The 23,026-nt window shown below is 41.1% G+C and overlaps 1 protein-coding gene across 3 annotated transcripts in view; it reads left to right on the forward strand.

Annotated features, from left to right (window-relative positions):
- MIPEP (mitochondrial intermediate peptidase) overlaps nt 1–18,836 on the forward strand; it is a 174,265-nt gene extending 155,429 nt beyond the window's left edge. For 2 of the 3 annotated variants that reach the window (XM_072795768.1, XM_072795767.1), the window contains one exon: nt 18,586–18,836. In XM_072795768.1, the coding sequence (XP_072651869.1) occupies nt 18,586–18,616 (31 nt within the window). In that variant the 3' untranslated portion in view covers nt 18,617–18,836. Of the gene's footprint in view, nt 1–14,051; nt 14,355–18,585 lie in introns of all 3 variants that reach the window. The other variant, XR_012016295.1, reaches the window with a different exon arrangement.
- The last annotated feature ends 4,190 nt before the right edge of the window (nt 18,837–23,026 follow it).

A 23,026-nucleotide genomic window follows, 5' to 3' on the forward strand; every position in this document is an offset into this window, starting at 1 on the left:
TCTCTGTCTATCATAAATAAATAAATAAATAATTAAATCTTTAAAAAACAAAAATCTTCTTTGTCCTTGTAGCAATGAATGCACCCAGCACCTGGATCTTGGTTCCACACCATTCTCCATTAAGAGGAACCAGGGCGCCTTGGAGAAATGGTTTATTTTAGGTTTGAGTATACAGTGTGAGCTGGGAGCACCAGAAAATATGAAAGTACTCAGAAACACACACAAGGATGTCAAAGGGAGGCAAACACTTGCTAAAAGAGTTCCCACAGGCCAAAGCTGTAACAATTTGCGCAACAAAATAAATAAGACAATTACTGGAATATAACACAAAGTATAAAATTTATATCCATGAGTTCTAATGATATAAATGATTGAATGAATGGATGAATAAATAAATAAGGAAAATAAATCTCTCAGGCAGAAGAGTTTCAAATGATTTATATAGATGAAGTCCTCCCTCAAGGAAGTAGAGTGTAACTCCCCACCCCGTAAGTGGGGGCTGTGCAAAGTGACTTCCTTCCAAAGGAATCCAATGTGGAAGGGGGTGGGGAAGAATTACAATAGCATTTATTTATTTATTTATTCATTCATTCATTCATTCACCCATTCATGAGAGAAACAGAGAGAGAGGCAGAGACATAGGCAGAGGAAGAAGCAGGCTCCCTGTGGGGAATCTGATGTGGGACTTGATTCTAGGATCCTGGGTCACGACCTGAGCCAAAGGCAGAGGCTCAACCATTGAGCCACGCAGGTGCCCCTACAATAACTTTATAGATAAACTGAGAAGTACTTACTCAGGTGTTCATGATCAGCAACTGCTGTGAAGCCATGCTGAGACGATGTACCCTTGATATGACGTAACAGAAAGGGCACTTCATCTCTGCAATCTTCCTTCCCAAACCCATAACCCAAACTGAGGGACACAGTACAAAATACTTGAACAGTACACCTTAAAACCGTCAAGGTCAGGGAATCAAAGAATCTTTCAAAATTCAGAGGAACCTAAGGAGGTGTGACAGCTATGTGCATGGTGGTGTCCTGGGGAGCAGATGTGTATCCTTGGAGCAGAACAAGGGCATTAGGTAAAAACTAAGGAAATGTGAATAAAATATGACTTTAGTTAACAGTAATATTGGTTACTATTGTGACCAATAGGTATTGGTTAACTAGTTGTGACACACATGCCCAACCAAGAGGAGATATTAATGCCAGAGGAGTTGGATGGACCGACTGGGTGTGCTGCGTGGGCATGCTCTGTCCTCACCATTCTTCAGTAAATATAAAATCACCTTTAAATTGTCAGTATAAAAACAAAAAAAAGCCTCTTTGGTAAGATTTTTTGGTAATGGCACAACCACCTGTGGTTTGGCCCCTCCCGCCACCAATTCTACTTGCCACATTTCCACGCATTCATCTTGAGGACCATGAGAAAGCCCTGGGAGTATTTCCAAGGCAGGTAGTGACAAAATTTGATTTATGGTCTACGGTATCCATTACGTGCTGAGGAGGGGCCATGGTGAGGCTGATTTGAATGGGCCCCTTGTTGTTAGCAGCAGTCGTGGTAAGAGATGAGGGCAACCAGCCCAGGAGAGCAAGCAGCTGGGATGAAAAGAGGTTTTCTAACTTAAGACCATTTATGACGTAAGAACAACTGGTCTTGGAATTGATGCTGTGTGGAAGTGAGCAAGCAGGAGAGATGTCAAAGATGACTCCCAAATTCCCTTCTCTTGCTGCAGGAGAGGTGATTGTGCTCTTGAGAGCCTTGGGGACCTGTTGATCGGAGCAGTAGAGCAGTGACCGACTAAAGTGTGTTGTATTAGAAAGGACGAGAGAACAGAGAACCAACAAGGAGGCCCACTGCCCTAAGACAGTTCAGCCCCCATGTGGAATTCAGCTCCAGAAACTCCCAAGTCAGGGGGTTTTGATTCCAGACTTACCTAAGGGACCGTGTACTGATTAGCTTCCAGAAGCCCCTCCTTCCCAGACAGTTCGAATGATGGGAAACCCACTTTGTCACAAGGCAAATTCATTACACTTTGTGACAGTTCTCATTGACGGGGTGATACAAGCACTAAAATGGACTCAAAATATTCTGTCTACTTGAAAAGATTGATGTCTTGTTGATGTGGTGTCTTTAGGTAATGAGCGTTGATACTTTTTTTTTTTTTTTTTTTAAATAACCTGATAACTAACCGAATTGGCCAAACATGCTTAGCATGCAGCTTTACTATTGGTGTTATTTGTACAGTACAAGCATGACAGCAGGGAAGGAGCAGGAAGTCCTGTCTGTCAGCAGAAATACAGCTGATGTTTTAAAAGTAAGAAAGCTACATAAACAGTCCTTATTCAACATTAGCTTGATTGGTTTTTCCAATTGTCAAAACGCGTACACAGTGTCTTCAAGAGAAATGACATTTCCCATTGGCTTATGGTACTAAGAATTAGTTGTAGTTACTACTTCAGTTTTAAAACATGCTATTAGCATTTAAGCATGTAATGTGGTTAGTCCCTAAATATTGCCATGTATGGCACAAAGCTGGCAGGCCTAACACCGTATGAGAATAATAAATGCACACAGACTTTGGATGGTTATTCCTGCGTTTGTTTGTTTCTTTTTAAATATGCCTCTTTGCTTTTTATTTTTTTAATTAAGTGGGACTTTGAAGGGAGAGATTAACACATGACAGGTTCTGCCTGACTTGGCCGACATCTGTGCCCCCTGGGCGTGTAGGGACTCCCAGTAAATAAATGCCAGGACATGCTCCAAAGATATGCCCCGTGGCGTACGAGTGAGTGCCCACCCCAGAATGTATTTTACATTTGTGACTTTTAAGGGAGCCTCTCCCATGTATTAAATATTAAAAGATAAGATGATTTAAAACTACTAGCATGCCAAGCAGGACTGTGCTGTTCGAAGTGAATCAAATGACTTTGGATGCATTGCTCAAGTGTTTAGAAATCTAGATCATCTTTTTTTCTCCCTCGTTGTCAGGCCTCCCCGTCACCCTCTACCTCCTTACTCTGCCATGTTTTACTCTGTTTCTTTTGCAGCACGTATTTACTTCAAAGTGCAACCTGTATTATTTCATTTATTGGCTTGTGGTCTAAGTTCCGTGAGAGGAGGGGAACTGTTCTGTGAGCCACCAGATCCCTAGCACCTGCAGTCGGCAGTCAGTAAACATATGTTAAATGAGTGAATGAATACATATTAAAATATACTTAAAAGGTGAAGTATTTCTTGTGCCATAAAAAAGCGGTGGTTATTACAAGAGGGACAGGTTTTCATTCACCTTGTCTGAGAAGTTTTATAGGACATAAATACTTTTAAGGGTTTCGTGGGACCAAATATTTTTGCAGAGCTCTTTTCTAAAGTAAAAGAAAAATATATACAGTGAAAGTATTCTGTGTTGTCACCTGTGTATTCAGTGCCTTCCCTCTTTGATGCCATGGCATCGTGGCTGCCCTGCTGTCTAGACATCAAGTTTTCCTTGGCCTTCCTGCCACTCATTCTGGCTTCCGCCTCCCGCCACACCCACACCAGGACCCCAGCTTCATGGGCCTCAATCCTTTTTCTGATCAAAGAGGCTTCATCCACAGGTAGAAGGGAGCCACGGCCACTAAGTAAATATCATCTATTTCTCTATCCAGCATATTTTGTGTTCTCGGTAGAGCTTTTCCCCTAAAGAGCACCTATATTTATTACACTGTACATAACCAGTATTCTGCAGGGTAGAACAAAATAGATCATTCCTTGTGTTTTAGAATTCCTATAATGCAAGACTAAGTCCATCTGGTGAATTAATAGTTATTTAGCAAACAGGCATTAAGTGGAAAATGCTTTCCCTACTGTGGGAGGTTAGAGATAAATTCTGCAACTTGATTTATGACAATGAGTAGTGGGCTCTGTTATAGGAGTTGAGTCGACTCTTGGGGCTTCATTAAAGGAGGACCAACTCTAAGTAAAACCCTCCCTGAGGCCAAGTGGTCCCTGGGGCCTCAGCCTACACCACCACCTCCATCTGATGTCTCCTCCTCTTCCCGGCCACCTGGTGTATTTTGGCATCCAGGACCCCTTGCTTTCAGCCACACCACCCTGGTAGCCTAAGACCAAAGGGGCTGTCCCGAATTCTGTCTTTTGTTAGAATGTACCACTTTAATATCCTTGGGTTAGTGAGCAGTAAATAATGTGAAAAAGCATTGTGAGTTGTTGGCAGTGTTAATCCATTTAATTAAGCTTAGTGAATATTTATTGAATACTGCTAAGCAGGCACTTTAGAGACATGAAAATAAACAGGAATAATATAGAGGTCCTACATTTATGTGAGAGGGATAACATCCTATCAGATTTAGAAAAAGGAGCCCCTTCTGGGAGGTGGGTTTGCAGAAAGGTGCCCACTCTGGAGCTGAGCAGCCTGCACCAGGCACAGGCTGGGGTTCCTGCAGGGCTCCTGGGTTTCAGCCTTTCCTGTCCCGAGCCAGCTACCTTAGTACTGGGTACTGACTGGACAATTAGGTGAGGCATCCTGGAAAGGGGTGTGCTGAAGGTATAGACCTATGTAAATATGCCAGGATGCTGACCTTTGGGAAAGCTCTCTACATACCTATTATGTTAATGGACACTACATCTGGGAATCTGCAGCCTGATTTCACCAGATGCTTTAACCAAAATACACCCTGTCTAATCCTGGAGATAGGTAGCATTCTGTAGCGATCAGAGGCACCCACCCTGGGAACAGCCACTCAGATTGTCTTTGCTTATAAAAATACAAGGTCAGTATTTCAATGACACAGATAAACAAAAGAGAAAATATGTGGGTATGATAAGTGAAATGCCCTTATGGGAAGAGTGGCAATTTTTTTACTTCTTAATAAATTGACTTTGGAGCACCAGGACTAAGTAATACCCTGGGTTATGGTGTTTTGTTAGCACATCAAAAAGATAACTTCATACTACTGTACCAGGAACCGATGAGCATTCTGTATCATTTTTACAGTGTAGGGTAAATAGAAACTACAAGGCATATTGATTTCTTTACACCAGTAAAAGGAAGTCAGCCTTTACCAGGAAATGACAGATTTTTTTCTTCTGCGAAACTTAACCCAGAAGCATCTACTATTCTTGGATTTTTTTTTCCCCTCTGTTTCATTGTCAACGTTCCACTGACTGAATTCAACAGCATAATTTTTGCTAGCAAAGAGGATGCCTGTAGGGAAATAACTTTTAAACAGAATTTTAATTTTTTTTTCAGAATTTTAACTTTTAACCTGCCAGTGTGTGCTACATTATATATAAAATGTGCCATATGTATACATGTGGCACTTTTCATTTCAGTACAATGCCTTGCTTGCCAGTGAGGGTTAATTATCAAACAACTGGCTAGAAGGGCTAGTTAGAGAACCTCGTTAGACAAAAGGCCGTGGCACTGCATGTTCTCTAGTGCTCACAGTAGAGCAGCTCTTTTTAAACCCTGGACATCACAAGTTCCTACCCAAATGATCTCAGATAGTCAGCATGCAGGCAGGAGATTCAGTATGCAGAAGAGGTCAAGGGGCAATGACATACTGGAAGTCACAGCAAAAGTGTTCGATGCAGACCCAGACAGTGTCTGTAAGCCACCTAACATTAATCTGCAATGTAGTGTTATGCCCACTCCACATATATGGGGAGCAGGGCCTAGAGAAATTGAGTAACTAGCCCAGTGTGCCAAGCTTCTAAAAGCCTCATCAGAGATTTGACTTGGGCCGTCATATCTTCACACCCCTGGAGGTGTTCCCTGCATCTGCCCACTCATGGCACTCCTCTGCTGCCCTCTTGGAGCTTTGGACTTCTTTTTTTTTTTTTTTTTCAAGATTTTATTTATTTCAGACAGAAAGTGTGAGACAGTGCATGAGTGGGGTGAGGAGAGGGGCAGAGGGAGAAGCAGTCTCCTCACTGAGCAGGGAGTCTGATGAGGGGCTCACAACCTGAGCCAAAGACAGACACTTAAGCTGCTAAACCACCTAGGTTCCCTGAAGCCATGGACTTTTGATACGCTTTTTAGTTGCTGTTTACTTTGGGTGGGCAGTGCTCCCCTTGGTAGTCTCTGAATCCTAATAAACTCCTTCTCCACTGGCCGTGTAAACGTGATGGAGCCCTCCACCACTTGTGTAGTCATTGGAGACAACGTCTCTGGAGTTGGGCTTCTTTTGAGATGTGAGAGCCTTTTTGTTTCCAAGTAAATAACTTGTAGTAGACTCATTCCAGGAAGTACACTAGCAGTTCCACTTCGAGATTATATCAACTCTACTTTCTAGAAGGAACGCAGATGGTATTCTTCAGTTCCTTTTGATTACTTAATGGAAATGTTATAAAATCTTCTTTAAAGATGGTCATTATAGATGGTGTTCTTAACATGTGGTCACAAATGTAAGCTGTTGGCAGTGGGCTAAAAACAGGTTAGGAAAGCAGATGTCGTATCCCCAAAGCTCTTGATGGAGATTCTTAGCCTGGTACCCCGAGGCACCAAGCTTGAAGGGCAGAGCAAATTAGAAGCCCTAAGTATCTCAGGCAGCACCGCTGCATTTCCATCTGACAAGCATACCAATAAAAGGTAAAATAATAATAGCAGTGGCCAGAGATCTAGAGCACAGTTTAGTGGAACAATTGAAACTGGCATTTGCTAACCCACTCTTGTTTGAAATGTTGCCAGGGAACGTAGAGACGGGAAAATGTCTCTTGGTTTAACTGGATTGTTTCCTGAAAGATCATTTTACAAGATATTTTCCAGTGTTTATTTGAGGCTCTCAACTATCTAAGAGAAATTGTTTTCCCTTTGATTATTATATAACATTACTAATAACAAAATTAGATCAAGAAACGATCAAGCCAAACCTAATTTTCTTTTATTTATTAGTTCTTCTTGATATTAAAGGGTTTCTTTTTTAAGATTTTATTTATTTATTTACAAGAGACGCACAGAGAGAGGCAGAGACATAGACAGGAAGAAGCAGGCTCCCTGCAGGGAACCCGATGTGGTACTCAATCCCAGGACCCCGGGATCACACCCTGAGCCAAAGGCAGATGCTCAACCACTGAAACACCCAGGTGTCCCTAAGGCTGTTTTTTAAATAGAATAATCCCTTTTTAATCTCAGAGTGTTCACATCTCAAATATTTGAATCACATTATCAAGTTCTTTTTCTCTACCTCATCACACAAAGTAGGGGTTGTCAAGTAACTCATGTGTTGTTTTTTTATCTTTTCCGGTATAGAACTAAAAGTATGTTTAGTTCAGTTAAGGCATAGGGTCAGGAGGATGGCTAAACTCCACTTCTATTTTCCATCCAAGCAGTTTAAAGAAAACAGAGCTTTAAAAAAACAAAAAACAAAAACCTCTTGAAATCTTAAATCACGCACTCAGAATAACTGGAATTCTGGTACCTCATTCCCCTGTGTCTTCCCTTCTGCACACATTCTTTTTTCACTTTAGGACAGGAATTTTCACATACTAATTTTTTCACTTTAGGACAGTCACCTTTGCATACTAATTTTCCTGAGCTAACTATTACTTTATGTTGGATATTAACCACTGAAGACTGATTTCTAGTGCTGTTTGTATTTCTGGAGCTGGGTGGACAGGCGGGAGTAACAAGAGCGGGAGCAGCAGCAAGAGTGAGAGTGGTAGCACTGACTCCTGCTAGAAGCACCTGTGCTGTGTGTTGGTGTGTTTGTGTGTTTGCTGCACCCGGGGCTGTGCTCAGCCCTCTGCACGGAGTCACCTCATTTCCTGCTCTGGGGGACCCTGCAGTGCTCACATGGTTGACTGCCCAAGCTCATGCCAGAGCAACTGGTGGAACCCTGACTCCCATTCAGGCACTCTGACTGGTCTTGGGGCACTGCAATCTCTTAAACTTATTTTTCAGGTTGTGCCAGGAAACTCTGGCTTTAGAAATGGTTGTGCGCATCTTCCACTATATTTTCCTGCTCCTTCTTTTACAATGTTTGGCACTGAGTTGCTCGTCACAAACACACTGATGCTCAAGAAAGATCCCATTGAGTTTGCAGAGCAGGCTGTCACAGGGACAAACGTGAAAGGTGGTGGATGTTAAGTAGCATCGGTAATGTATCAACTGGATTGCATGTAGTAAAGTGGTTCTGTAACCAAATAAGATTTGTTGAGTGAGAACACATGAGTGTCCAGCAAGTTTTAGGGCTTGACGACACACTCGATGGCAGCAAGCTTCTTTTCTTGCATGGTGCAACAGGAAAAAATGAGGAAAGCATGTCATGGAACCAGACTTAGAATTTAGTGGCTCCAGGATTATGACATAGTTTCAGTAGTAGAGGTAAACGGCAATCCGGAATAATAGCCAAGTAAATAGAATCCCTAATCTTTGGCTTCTTTGGATATTTACTCAACGTGGCCTCTGAAATAGTTGAGAGCTTTCTGGAAGAAAGAGATGGAAGAGAAGGGAGCACCTGCGTTCTCAAGGCTAGGACCTCCCTTTTGTAAATGCACTGATTTTTGGAGAGGGTGTGTGCATGTTTAATATGTGGGTGTGTTTGTTTAAGGAAGACCTGGAGCTACAAAAGGCAAAATGTTTTGTAACCCAGAAGCGTAATTGTAAATGGAATTATTACATCTGAAAATGAAATTAAAGTAAACCAATTTGTAAGCAGATCACGTATGTGGGGCTCGCCTGGCTGGATCAGCTTCTGTCCCGGATGAAGTTCAGACGCTCTGTGTCAATGCAGTCAGCAGCCCCTCAGACAGAACTGCCTGTTTGACCAGAGACAGATATTAACCCAGCCTAGGAGGCAATCGGGTTTTTTCAGTTCAAAGGAAGAAAGGAATTTCACTTTCTGGCTGATACTCTGATTTTCCCAGGAACTGATTGTAGATAGTGGGAATCCACCTTTAGAAGAAGGTGTGGGTAACCACAGCCTTGTAGCAGAAGAACTTCAAAGCAGAGAAGGTGAGCAATACAGTCGCCCTAGGCTTGGGAGAGACAGATCTGGAATGAGAGTTCTGATCTCGTAAACTTCACTTCAGACTTTCCAAACTGCCAGGCCAGCCTTTGACCTGTAATTCTTCATCAGGCTGCACTGCATTTGGCACATATAATTATTTCAGCACACACACAGAATAGCCATTTACTCTTATGATGGATTTTTAGAACTGGAAGTGGTGTTGGGAGTACACAGACATGCCTTTTCACTCATCCCTAGATCTGGACAGAGAATCTGCCTGTTGGCATATCCCCCTTATTAATAACATTTGCTAACAGAGGCGAGGTTGGCAGAGCCAGCTGACTGGGTAAATCAAAGGCTCTATCTTAGTACTTCAGGCCCTCTTCCTCATTGTTTTTTAAATTGTGGTAAAGTTACTTATGGTATAAAATTTACTATCTTAACCATTTTTAAATATGTGTTTCAGTCACAATGTTGTGTATTCATGATTCTGTGTAATCATCACCGCTGTCCATTTCCAGAACTTTCCCCTCATCCCAGTGGTCTCTTCTCACAGCTTTTCTCACAGCTACTAATAATTAGGGAGAAAAATGGATCCATTTTAGCCGCATCTTTTGCTTCATTCTTTTAGCAGATAAACAGTTATCTCCTAAAAAGCAGATAGCAAAAAGTGGAAAAAAGTAAAGCAAGGAGTGATTCTTTTGCTGGATAATTAGCTTGTGATTGTGAGTTTGATGATCATATCCTAAATATGTAATCATAGAGCAATGTTTTAGAATTGAACTTGTGCAAATAAATAAGTAAATAAACAACCCCATCCTTCAACTCACTGAACTGGGAAATAGGCTTTCCTTTGGATCTGATTGTTATTACTACCAGTTATGGAGCATTTTCTGTCTTAAATGCACCATCTTTTAAAATTCTTACAGCAATCTCGCAAAGTAGATGGCACTGTGCCAATTTTATGATCTTCAAACATTGTATTACACTCTAGCATTTTACCTTTACTCAGATTGCTCTTAGCAGAAGTGAGGTATAGTTGAAGTGACTGGTAAGGTCTCTTAACCAGTTTGTTAACTCAGGTAATCACTCACTAAACCATCAGGATTTTAGTACCTTGTTTAGAGGCATCTAAAGTTGTGTTTAGAAAAGGAAGAATTTCTCTTTCCTTTCTATTCCCCCTTGTCAACCCTTCAAAGGAAAACTTTTATATAGTGAGAAAAGGAGAATTACACTGAAATTTAAGTTATAAAATGTTATGCCGAAACAGATACTGTTCCATTCATCTTAAAATCCTAACCTGCACATTGCCCCTGAAGCTGTTTATGGAACCACATGGTAGTGACTCTGCTGGGTTTTGTAGAGCAGGCTGTGTGTCCCGGTAGGGAGTGCCCAGGACATTTCCTCTCGGAGCCTAAAGCTTTTCTTGTCCTCCAGCCTGACCCCTAAATAAGTACTACCTGTAGGTCCTAACTATAAACTGACTAGTATAATTTAGACCAAGTACCAGTGTCTGGAAATGTAAGATTATGATTGACCTTTAGCCTTGATTTTAAAAGAACCAATGAGTTATTTTTCCCCTGTCATCTTGGGTTCTGGACCTGGCCATTCCAGTGGATATCAGGCTTATGTCCGCCGGGCTCCCAAATATACCACACCCAGGCCTCATCTCTCCTGGACAGCTTTGTACACACGTCTAGTCCACAAACTCTCAGTGCACCTTTGAAACCCACAAACATAAGGGCGTTTTCCCCCTTGATTCTACAAGGAAGGAACCCAAAGACTATGGAGACAATCCCACCCCACCTCTTAGCAGACCTCCCAGCCACACCTGGCCAGGATTGCAAGGCAGTGGAATACTTGTTCCTCTTCTTTGGCCAGGAAAGCTCTCCTTTCCTCCCCAGTGAACTGGGGGAAAGGAAATCCGACATAAAGCTTGCAGTATATCACTCAGACTTTATGAATCTGAGGAAAGATAGTCATTTAAGTGGAAAAAAAAAAAAGAAAGACCATCTAGTTCAAGCTCTGGTTCTAGAAAGTTGATCCTTAAACAAAAATATCGGTGTCCCCCAGGCGTTACTCAATCCCTTTTAATAACTTGTTAGCTGATCTTTTTATCAACTGGGAATCTTCTTGAAAAAAAAAGTAGAACCTACTCTGGCTTACCAAAGCAGAATTTTTGGGAACAATGTGGAGGTGGGCACAGAATTGAAGGGGAAGTCACAGCAGAGTTCAGAAAGCACAGCTTCCTGTGTCTTGGGAGAAGGAACGGATGTTGTCTTTGGGATGCTGGTACCATGATGAGCCACTCACTTGATCACTCCCTTCTTTGTACCAATTCTGTATCTTATGTACACCTTTGTTCTACATAAACAATTATGCATTTATATGGTTTTCTCCTCAAATAATCAACTTGTCAAGAGCAGAAATCATGTCCCACTCATGTCTCTGTGCCTCGTATCTCTAGCACATAGTGCTTGGCACACGGGTACTCAAAACAATTAAATTTTTTTGTCAATGTTGGAACACTTTCTGTCTTGAAGGAAGGAGGGTATAGGCATGGTTCTGCTCATTGCCGTGGTGTGTGGAGCTTGGCAGCCAGGTGTGGGCATCCTTTCGGAGCCTCTCAGAGGAGGGATCTTGCCAAGTCTTTGGAGAGTCGACTTCAGCAACATCCAGCACCCCCTCCACTCTGAATCACCCTAAGATCCCATTTGCACAGAATTCGTGATGTTGCTGTGGACCACTGGCTCCTGTAGTGACTTCCCAGTCTCTTTCCTAGAGAAAGAGCCCCAGGTGGCCCCTCTGCATTCCTAGCAACTCAGATTTGATGACAGTTCTCAAGCTCAGACCAGTCAGAACTGCTAGCTACAGGAAAGAAGCCTCTGAGATGTGTTCTGAGCTGTCCTCACAAGAGACAATAATCAATAAACACAAAGCACCGTTTCCCAGGGGGTTTCTAGTAAGCAAAATATACTCTGCTTCCTTTTCTAAAATAAAAACCCTGCCACCAACCCCTGGAGCACACCTCCCATCTGGGAGACCTCTCAATCAGGGCCAATCACAGCGTGGCTCTCCTCCCACAGCTTATGGCTTATGGCAGCTTCCCTTCTAGCCTCCTCCTCCGCCCCAGGTTCTCAGACTCCCTTCATGCCAAATCCACTTGATCCTTTTACGTGCTTTTCCAGCCAGCTGTGTCCTCTCTCTTAAGGCTTGGTAATCATAACTTTGAACAGTGTCCCAAACAAACCCTCCTTTTTTTCCCTAAGATTGTTTCCTGAGATTGTTTCCTATTTCACTTGAGAAACAAGTATTTTTCAGTTTAGGTAAATAGAAAACTAATTACATCTTTCTTGCCCCATACTTTTCAAATGATGGTTGCCAGCGGAGAGAAACCAGATCTCATTTTCCACTTTAATCAGTTTCCACATGTCCATCTGGGCTGTGGTTCTCACACTTCATCAGGGTCGCTGACTGCCGAGCCCACTCCCAGTTCCTCATATTAGGCCTGGGGTCCAGACCTAAAATTTGTATTTCTAGCAGGTTCCCGAGTGATACCCATGGTGTTCGTCAGAGAACTATGCTCTTAGAACCAGGAGACCATATATTTCTATAAAATAGATTCTTAGTAATTTTTGTGTATGATATATATACACATACCGAATCTTCCTAATAAATAATTAAGTGATCTTTTTGCCTTCCTTCAACTGACTTTAAGCACTCTAGCCCACCTGGAGTGAGTGAGTGAGTGAGTGAGTGAGTGAGTGAGTGAGTGAGTGAAAGAAGGAACCCTCACAGAGATTTTACTTATGGTTCCTTCAGTCACCCTTCTTCGCTTTCACTAAACTTTGGTCACAAACTCAACCAGTTTTATTTGATTGGCCACCCTTGCTTGGTGTTCATCAATATATGAAATAGACCCAAAGAGGAGGTATAACTATTCTACTTCTCTTCCAAGGCTCAAAATAACAATGATGTTTTTAAGTGCCCTAATAATCTCCTGTATTCTTGAGGTGCTTCGTAAAGGGGGCCAGAACAAGAGTCCGTCTTTGCCAGGTTGTCTTAGAGCCATGAGCAAACTGCCAGCCAGGCACCCAGTCATGTTTTCAGACAGTTGTATTAGTTGCACATCCAGATGGGCACTCAAGGGGTTAAAGAGATCCTGCCAAGAATATGTTGATATTTAAATGATGGTCTGGTTAGATGATATATTACATATTACAGACTAACAGGGCGTGAACGTGCAGCTTTGTACACGTATAGCTGACATTCTGTTCATGGTGAAAGCATAGAAATATGCAAAGTTGGGAGCCCCTTCAACATGTAAGGGCTTCTGTTTGCAAGGGGTTACCACAGATACTTGGAGGCCAACCAGAAAACATCCTGAAGTGTGGAACTCCTAGGTGTTTTTCCTGCTGGTATCATGCCTACAACTGCAGCAGCAGCCAAGCGTGGCTGAGCACCGTGCCCTGAGAGGAAGAGCCATTTTCCTGGTACCAGCCTCTTCGACAGAGCTCACGCCCTGTGCTCTACCTCCCTGGATAGTTAAGTAGTTGGGAGGGTTGGTGAAGTGTGCTCGGTAGCACCAAAACCAACCTGCCCAAGAAACAGTGGACATTTGGGCCCTGCCCCAAGGCTGTACGGGGTCAGTTAATAAGTGGAGGACCATCCAGCCCTGGGGGACATCATGAGGCCAGCAGACTCCCTTCTCCCCCACCCCAGTATCTCCACACAGGTGGGCTTTGTCATATCCAGGATGCTGATGTTTAAATAGGAACCTTTTTAGAATGTGTTGTTTTACAGAATCCTAGGGCCTGAGGCAGTATAATAAATCACAGTGCTCTGCGAGCATGGGCTCTGGCACCAGACTCCCAGGGTTCAACAAAAGTAAGAGTTGCGTGACCTCTCTCCACTCTCTTTTCTTATTTGTAAGATAGGTTCCTCACAGGTGTGTTTTAGCACAATCCCTGGCGCACAGTGAATGCTCAGCAGATAACTGCCACCGTCAATTGGTTGTTGGTTTTCTGGTAAACCTTTTCTAGACCAGCTGTGTGGGGGTCAACTCCTCATGCCTCGTATCTTTATCTGTGCTTTATTTCCAGCCCTGTGCCAGTAAGCACTAGAAGGAAGAGCACATCGTGTGATTTGGAAACCCTTATTGCTTCAAGAGTCAGTCTTGGAATCCTTGTGATATCATAATTTATTTCAGTCAGGCTCAGAATAATTGCCCCGGTACCTCAAGGTTATGAAACACACTCATTTGAGCAGAGCAGTCAAGACAAAAGTGTTCTGGCTTGTACCAATTTTTATTAGCCCATTTGCCTCTCAGGTAAAATGAGGAGAAAAATAAATTAAATCATCATTCTTCAACTGCTCATTATACAGTCTCTCTTCCTCTAGGACAGGTAGGTGAAACTCAACTACCTCTTTTCCTTGTTATGAACTGATACATGCAAGTGTCTGTCCTAATGCAGCTCTTTCTTACATTGCTGTCAACACTTTTGTTAGCTGTGAAATTTCAGTCCTTTTGGCAAAGTCAGGTGACTTCCACAGTGAAATATGTTTGTAAATTCCACCCACTTCTGGACTTAGCAGCCCCAATCTAACTCCCAGAGGCTTCCAAGAAACTGCAGACCTAATCATCACCCTTGAAGATCAAGACTTGAAGACAAAGGGGACATCTTTGTCAGCTGCTTAAAAAAAAAAAAAAAAATCAAAGAGTTCCTGGAATTTTTTTGACCATACATGCATATAAAAGCTAATTTTAAGTTTTCTGACTTGGGGAACTGCCTGAAAACACTGCATTTTTCTTTTAATTCTCTGTGTAGAAGTCCGTTCATGTTGCCACTTGCAGAACAGTTAAATCTAATTAAAGCAAGGATACCCTGACAATATGCCAAGAGAAGTCTTGCCTCAGGAGCTACTCTTTATCCCTTTGGGTCTTGGTTTCCTCTCTTGGAGACCTTCCTCTTTAGCAGTCATATCAAGCCATTTGCCACTGACCAGATTCGATTGAAAAATGCCATGAGTGTAAATATTTTTGAAAGCTTTCTCTGTGGCCACGATGGACATTCTCTGAGATGTGAGCATGGTTGATGATGGGAAACTGGAGAAGGATGTGTGCTAGTTAGGTCTGTGTCCTGAGAAGGACAGAGCAAGGTCATCTTTATATTGGCAGCTTTTCGAGTGAAAATGAACCACTTCAAAGGGATGGGAAGCCATGCTTAACTGAATAGGTTGGCTCTGCATAAATGGGTTTTACCTTCTGACAGCTCCAGGCATTTAATTATAAACGACCAGTCATTTAATTATAAAATGTTTCACATACTAAAAGGAAGAAAAGAGTATAAAGGTTAACACATTTGAGCAAAAGCCATGTTTAAATGTTTTCCCCACAGCTGTTCCCTGCGTTAAGAAACTTGGTGGGTAGAAAATGCATGAACCCTGATTTATTAATCAGATTGTTTCCACTTAAGCAATAACCTGTATCTGAAGATCTAGTGGGAAATGTGCTACCTTAGCAATCCTCGAAGGCTCAACATTTCTATCCTTAGAGATACAGCTGGATCAGAGGAAAGGCCTTCTTTCGCCCATATAGATTATTTTACCATACAAAGAAAATTGTGTTTTGAACTTTCGTTTGGTAAATAAAGACAAAGCAATGACATTCTCTTCCTGCAGCCGCTTGTTATTTCTCAGTTAGTTCCTAAATGGAGATGTTAGAATTTGACCTCGAATGAGGATGAAAATATTTTGGTCCTCGGTTGAAAACATTACAATATTCTTATTGTTCTTAACTACTCTAGGTCTAGTTAGTGGTTTAAGAGTGTGTGTTTAGAGCTGCTGTTTTTATGTCTTTCACACAAACCAGTTCTCAGTTTCCCACCCAGTCGCTCCCACTGATGGGAATGAGCAAGTCCATCAGTCCTGTCCAGGCCCGCCCCTGAGCTCTGTTCTCACTGCTGACTGAAGCCTGGTGGCCTGCAGGTGGAGCACCCCCTGGCACCTAAATGTAACAGGCTATTGGTTTTCCTCCCATGCTCTGGCTCAGTTACCTTCCCTTCCTGGTCACTCTAGTGCCCAATCTTAGAGTCTCCACAACACATGTGCCCCCAGAGCCTCCTCCAGGCTTCCTCCAGCCCTAAAGGAGTATACATCCTGCCTTTTCCCACCCTGGTGCCTTCCTGCGTGGTCCTCTCCATACAGAGGGCCCTAATTTGAATCTGACTCTTCTCTATCCCTCAGATTTCTACTCAGATCCCACCCCTCCACAAAGCCTTCTGAATCTCCATCAGAATTCATCTCCCACTCTCTCCTCCCACCAACTGCACTTTGTTTACTGTTAACACCCACAGTTGACTTTTTCCCAAACATTTTATGTTGAACATTTTCAGACATTCAGAGAAGTTGAATGCACAGCACAACACTCATATACTTGCCATTCAGATTCTACAATGAACATTTTGTTGTTTTTGTCACACATCCAGCCATCCATTCCTCCATCAGTCCTTCAATCCACCATGTATATATATTACATATATAATATATGTAATTTTTCAAAGCATGTGTCAAACAGCAGTAAATTTTACCCGCCATTTTTATATGTGTATTTGTTTACTTTTCTTTTTTAGATAAAATTATATACAGTGAAAGGCACAAAGCTTTAATGTACCATTTAATGAATCCTGACACGAGCATGCACATTACTAATGTATCACTATCCAGATAGAGAACATTTACCATCACATCAGGAAGTTGGTTTGTGTCCCTTCTCAGTCAGTTGTCATCTCCACTCCCCAAAGTAGCCACTATTTTTTTTTTTTTACCACAGATTAGTTGGGCCCGCTTTTGGACTTCGTATAAATGAAATCAAACCGGATATACTCCTTTGTGTGTAAGGCTTTTTGAGATTCATCCATGTTGTTGCATGTGTCATTGAGTTGTTCTTTTTTATTGCTGAATAGTATTCCATTTCTGAATATACCATATATGTTTATCCATATCCTGTTGGTGGAAACTTGTGTTGTTCCTAGTTTAGGGTTGTAAAGTCCTTTTTTGTTGACATGCCTTCATTTCCCTTGGGTAAATACCTAGATGGAAATTGCTGGGTCATAGGGTATGTGTGTGCTTAGTTTTATAAGAAACTCCTAGGTCTTTTTCCAAAGTGCTTGTACCATTTTAGCCTTCCATCACTGATGTGTGACAGTGCAGGCTGACCCACAGCCTTGCCTACATTTGGTCTTTGTAATTTTAGCCATTCTAGTGGGTGTGTTGTGGTGCCTCATTGTGGCTTCAGTTTTCTTTTCCCAGATGACAATAATGTTGCATCTTTTCAGTACCTGTTTGTTTATTTGGTTTTTTTCTTTTGTGAAAGGTCTGCCCAAATCTTTTGTCCATTTTGAATTTGTTTAAATTCCTTTTATGATAAGTTGAAGGAGTATTTTATGTATATATTGGATGCCACTGTCATGTGAGATATATATTGAGTATTTTCTCCCATTCTTTCATTAACTATTCATTTTGTTATTTCTTTTAAAGAAGAGAAGTTTCTTATTTTGATGAAACCTAATATTGCAATTTTTTTCTTTCATGGTTATTACTTTCTTATCCTAAGAAACCTTTGCGTACCTCAAAGTTGCAAACGCATTTTCTTCAATGGTCTTCATAATTTTAGCTTTTACAGGTAGTCATATTGTGACTTAGCCTGTTCATCTTTGACTGTTCATGAGCTGGCCTGGTCATTACACACACCAAATACTCAAGATATATTATATTGAATTGCATTAGAGATTGAGATGGTAATATAGGACTCTGGCCATCCTTTAATGTCTCTGTGTTGGAATGAGTTTTATGAGATCCACCCCCAAGTTAAATGCCAGTGTATAGAGCCCTGTCCAACCCTTGAGTTAGCATTATCTGCCAAGAATATAGGTCATGGCAACAAGGTTGATTGCTTAAATATTTGTCCTTTACTTCCTTGGAGTAAAAAGAGTAGAGAGAGATTTAGCTTTTTACTGAATTGTTAATATGTTTTAGATATGATGCCTCATTGTTTTCTACTACATCTTCTCATTTTATCTTGATAGCCACCTTGAATGCTAGATGAGGAAATCTGGGTACCAGAGATTATAAGTGACTTTTTCATTACCCAATTAGAAAGTCACAAAGCTAGGAGTTCTCCAAAATAGGAAAATCTGGAGGAAAGCCAGTAACTTAGCTCTGTTATAAGATTTCTGCAAAAGAATAACACTTGATTGATTTTAAAGTGTATGGAACTGATAAGCAACTAAACATTTTAAGTTCTGAACCAACGCACTCAACCAAAAGTTCAGTCTTCTAACATCACTTTATAGTAATATCTGCAATATAAAAACCCTTGGGAAATGAATTTGGTCCTAAATCTCTGTACTAACTGCTGACTAGATAGTAAAAATATATTAAAATCATAAATAGCCTCAGGGCCCACCCACTACCCAAGAATTCTTTTCACGGGTGACTTTTTATAATGTTTACATAGGCAGTTATGTAATGAGCCCTTATTTCAAAAAGCCAGAATGTTCCCCTAATGTATAATGCCTTTGTCCCTCTTTATTGTCTCCAGGTGGATATGCTGGCTCATCTTTTCTTTGTTTGCAGGTATGCTTCAGAAGTGTCCTTCTATGGATGACTTTGTAAGTGCCCTTGTTTCCGACTTGGATCCAGATTTCGAAACTTTCCTCATGGATTCTGAATGATAGAAGCACCTTGGATCTTTTAAATCAAGATCGTGTAGATACGAACTTGGTTGTAAATGCTACAGCTGTGAACACTCATTTCTGATTTCAGTATTCTAATTTCTGAAAAACCTTATACCGATGGAACTTGGAATAAATAATTTGTTTTAATTATGCTGGCTTTTAGCCTGTTTGGCAGAGTTTTGAACATATGGAAATCTACTCAGTGAGCTAATAAAAACTAGAACCTAGCGTTAAATTCAAGGTATGGGCACTCCCTTAATCCAGCCAGTCTCCTGTTGAACTTTTCCCCCCATATTGATCTCTAATTGATTAAATTAGAGACTTAATTAAAAGCAAACTTGTTTTAGTTTGAAACAGTCTTCAGAAGAGTTACACATATTCTTTTGAATAATTACCACTTAGAGCAAGTATGGTTTCCAAAGTACTCATAGTTGACTGCACTGGGTTGGTCTTAGTGCTGAGGCTACACAGATGGACTCGGAACAGAAAGGATTTGAACTCGTCCTTTCCTGGCTTGACTATGAATGTACAAAGATAAGTGCAATTAACAAATGGTGTGTCAAGATCCAGCAGAAATGAGGAAAGGGAGATTCAGACCATGTCTGACTTCATCCTGAACCCATCTGCTTTACATTCTTGTGTATCGTATCACTGTTAATAATAGAAAAGGAATTCTTCAGTGGGGTTTTCCCACCATCAAAGTCAAGAATTTAATTATAGACTTTAGCTTAAAATGGCATCTGCTAGCAGCCTCTTCTGCTTCTCACTAAATGACCAAAGATGGTGCCAAAAGACAAGATTTGAAATCCCCACAACTGGGACCCACGTCCAGCCTATTCACAGGATCTGAAAGAATTTCTACAAGCTCAGAAGCAGACGAAGAAATGTCAGTGACCCATGCATGCTGGATCCCCCTAGATATGAGAGCTTTTGTTCTGTCCCCACCCCTTGCTCACACTGAAAAACCTAAAGTGGGTACCAGCCAGAAAGCAGAGCTGCTGACATACCACCAGGGCAGTACTTTTACCTTAGCCACAGTCCTGCCATTTATCCTTCTGTCAGCTGCTCCACATTTGAATTTCTCAGTCTATGAACACTTGGGAACAGTATCTCACAGAGAATACTTGGGCAAGAAGTATGGCAAGCCTGGCAGCAGAGCCTCCTCTATACCGAGAAGGTAGAGAGCGGAAGAATGGACAAGTCTTAGAGGGTTGATGGCCACAGGAAGAGCCCTGAAACAAGTACACAGGGAGGAATGTAGCTGTGTGTATGCTCCACCCCATTTATTCACAGTCTCTGAGCCAAGGTGAGGAAAGATCTAACCTACAAAGTTGCACTACACAAACGCCAACTCTGTTCCAGGAATGGGCTTGAAGAAGCTGACATCGACCTGCCAGTCAATTAAAAGTAAATCTTAAAAGGTTCTTTGGCCAGTTAGCAGGTCCACCAGCAACGAGAAACCTCTGGGTTTTTACCAGTCACTTTTCAGTTGAAGGTGAAGGAGAAGAAGCTGTGTGGAGCCTGTATGCAAACATCTCCTGGAAAAGGAAAGGGAAAGATCACCTGGAAGATCATAACTTGAAAAACTGTTTGTTCAAGGAAGTAAAGCACATTGTGGAAAACCTCTCTGGTATTCCTGGTGAGATTTGAGAAAACACAGTATTAATGAAACCATAGAAGAAACGGTGAGCAGAAATAAGGTAATAGGATAAGCTAAAAAAGAAAATGGGGGCAGCCCGGGTGGCTCAGCGGTTTAGCACTGCCTTCAGCCCAGGGCCTGATCCTGGAGACCTGGAATCGAGTCCCACGTTGGGCTCCCTACATGGAGCCTGCTTCTCCCTCTGCCTGTCTCTCTCTCTCTCTCTCTCTCTTTCTCTCTCTCTCATATGAATAAATAAATAAAATCTTTAAAAAAAAAGAGAAGATGAGTGGAAGAAGAAAGAAAGAAATACAGAGAAACGGAAACACTAGTGCAATGATTTTAAAACCTTATTGTAGCAAAGCAGAAAAGAGCAAAGTTGTAGAGGTCAAACTTGAGAAACATCTGAGAATGCAAGTCAAAGGGATGTGTTGAGAGCTGATGCCCAGGAAGCAGAATAGAGTCACCTCCTTCGGATGATAGGATTCCTGAGGATGAAGCCAGAACGGTTGGAACAAAGGTGGCAACAAAAAGTAAATTCTTATGTCCTCCTGTATTCCCATTGCTAAAACCAACATCTAGCACATTGGAGGTGCCTTGGCGAATGCATGCTATTCAGTGAATTTAAGGAAACTTTTTTGAGATGGAAAGAAAAAATGAGTGTGCAATTTAAAAGGAAACCTGTGATGGTCACCCAATAACGTCAATGTACTTAATGCCACTGAACTGTACACTTAAAAGTGGTTAAAATGGTAAATTGTATGTAATGTATATTTTACAATTTTTTAAAAGAAAAAAGGAATCCTGTATTCCAGACCAAGACAAATAAAACACTGAAAAGAGACCCTTGCCTAGACACAATCTGCTTTTTCTTTTGAGAATTTAATTATAAATATATTAAAATTATAAGCCAGTGTATCTCAAATTGGGCTTTGCAGAGCACTTCCTAATAACTGTTACATAGTATTCTATGAACTCAAAAGGGTCCTGTTGTCAAATAATGTTTGGGAAATGCTGAGTGTTGAAGGTTAGCAAGCCTACAATTACAGGACATCTCTCGCATTGCATATGGGCACCAATATTTCCCAAACATTTGGTTGTGATACCCCTTTTTTGGAGTATCTATGGATGACCTTTTTCACAAAAGTGGGAAGTAACTGTTAAATACATTCAGCTGGAAATAATAGGCTTACACATAAAGGAATAAAAATTACAGTGATCCCAGAATGCAATTGTTCATCTCCATTAAATGCCAAGGGACAAGGAAAAAAGAAGTTTTGAGAGGTAAAGGCTGAGATGCAAAATGGCATTCTCAGATATACAAGGGCTCAGGAAACACCCCAGCTTTGTACCTTTCTTTAAAAATTGCTAAAAGAAAAAGTAATTTAGACCAAGCATCAAAGGAAAGGAAATCTCTATGGAGCTTCTAAGAATGCAGAGGGGTCATTGCCTCTTTTCACAATAACAGCTGGATAAATCATAATAGCAAGTTATTTTATTCTGAGTGTTTTTCCTTATGATGGGAATAAGCCCATAATTGCACAGCAATTCCTCTGGGAAAAATTCTCTCCTGTAGTTATGATACACTACCAGGTTCCAAAAATCTAATTTAAAGTGCTTATGAATATATGAACACTAAAAAAATAGTGTAGCAAAAGAACTGTAGGATAATGACTAAAATGTTAATGTAGTTATCTTTAGTGTTGGGATATTGGCCTTTTCTTTTTCTCCATTCTTCTTCTATTCCCAAACTTTTTAAATAGGTAATGTGTTAATTTTAATTATTTAAAATTTACAAAAAGTTTAATATTCATGACAGAGCCAAATTTAAACATTCTTCCAACTCCAAAGAATGCTCAGCTGATGTAAACAAATTCAGAAAACATCTCTGGGACAGTTCAGGGAACAATTTGTATAGTCAAAAATTGTATTAATACTCAAGGTTTAGTCTGACCTGGTAAAGGTGATTGAGATAAAATATTAACAATAGTGCTTGATGTATATGTGGCACTTTTCAGTTTACAAAGAACTGTGTCATATACTAGACACCAATACAGAGTGTTGCATGGTCACATGACCCACACAGGCCATAGGGCCTTATGTCATACACTGTGTTTCTGCTTGAGGAGTCTAATGCCCATGGGCAGATAGACAGGGAAATAGAGTATGATACAATGTTAAAACATCAGACCTGGAAAGATGAGGACTTGCATTAGAGCAGGTTGGGGTTGGATGGTGAAGAGAGACAGAGACATCCTGGAATGTTCATTGACAGAACTTGGTATTAAATTGTGTGGTGGTGGAGGGGGGAAGAATTAGGTAAATATGCCACCTATGTGCTCGTGTAAATCATGACTCAAATCTGATTTTAGAAAAAAAAATTGTGGGCAAATAAGAACTAGGCACTAGTGGTGGTGAGCCATTAGTGACTGTTCTCTAGGTTGATATATTACTTAATCTTCATCTTTTGAGTAAGATCATCCAGCAATTGTGAGCTGTCCTCTGGGTACATTTCTGTGTCTTTTCTACACACACACAGAAGATCATGAAGAATTGTGTCAGATGCCTTTCTGAAAATCCAGATACATCAGCATAGTACTCCCTTGGTCTGTGGTTAATTGCACTTCTGCACATACTGTGTTCCTGTTTTTAAATATTTTATCCTTACAAGCATTCTTTGGGTGGGTGAAGTGATCCTGAT

The sequence above is a fragment of the Canis lupus genome, chromosome 24 (assembly GCF_048164855.1).
Source record: "Canis lupus baileyi chromosome 24, mCanLup2.hap1, whole genome shotgun sequence".
NCBI classification, from domain to species: Eukaryota; Metazoa; Chordata; class Mammalia; order Carnivora; family Canidae; genus Canis; species Canis lupus.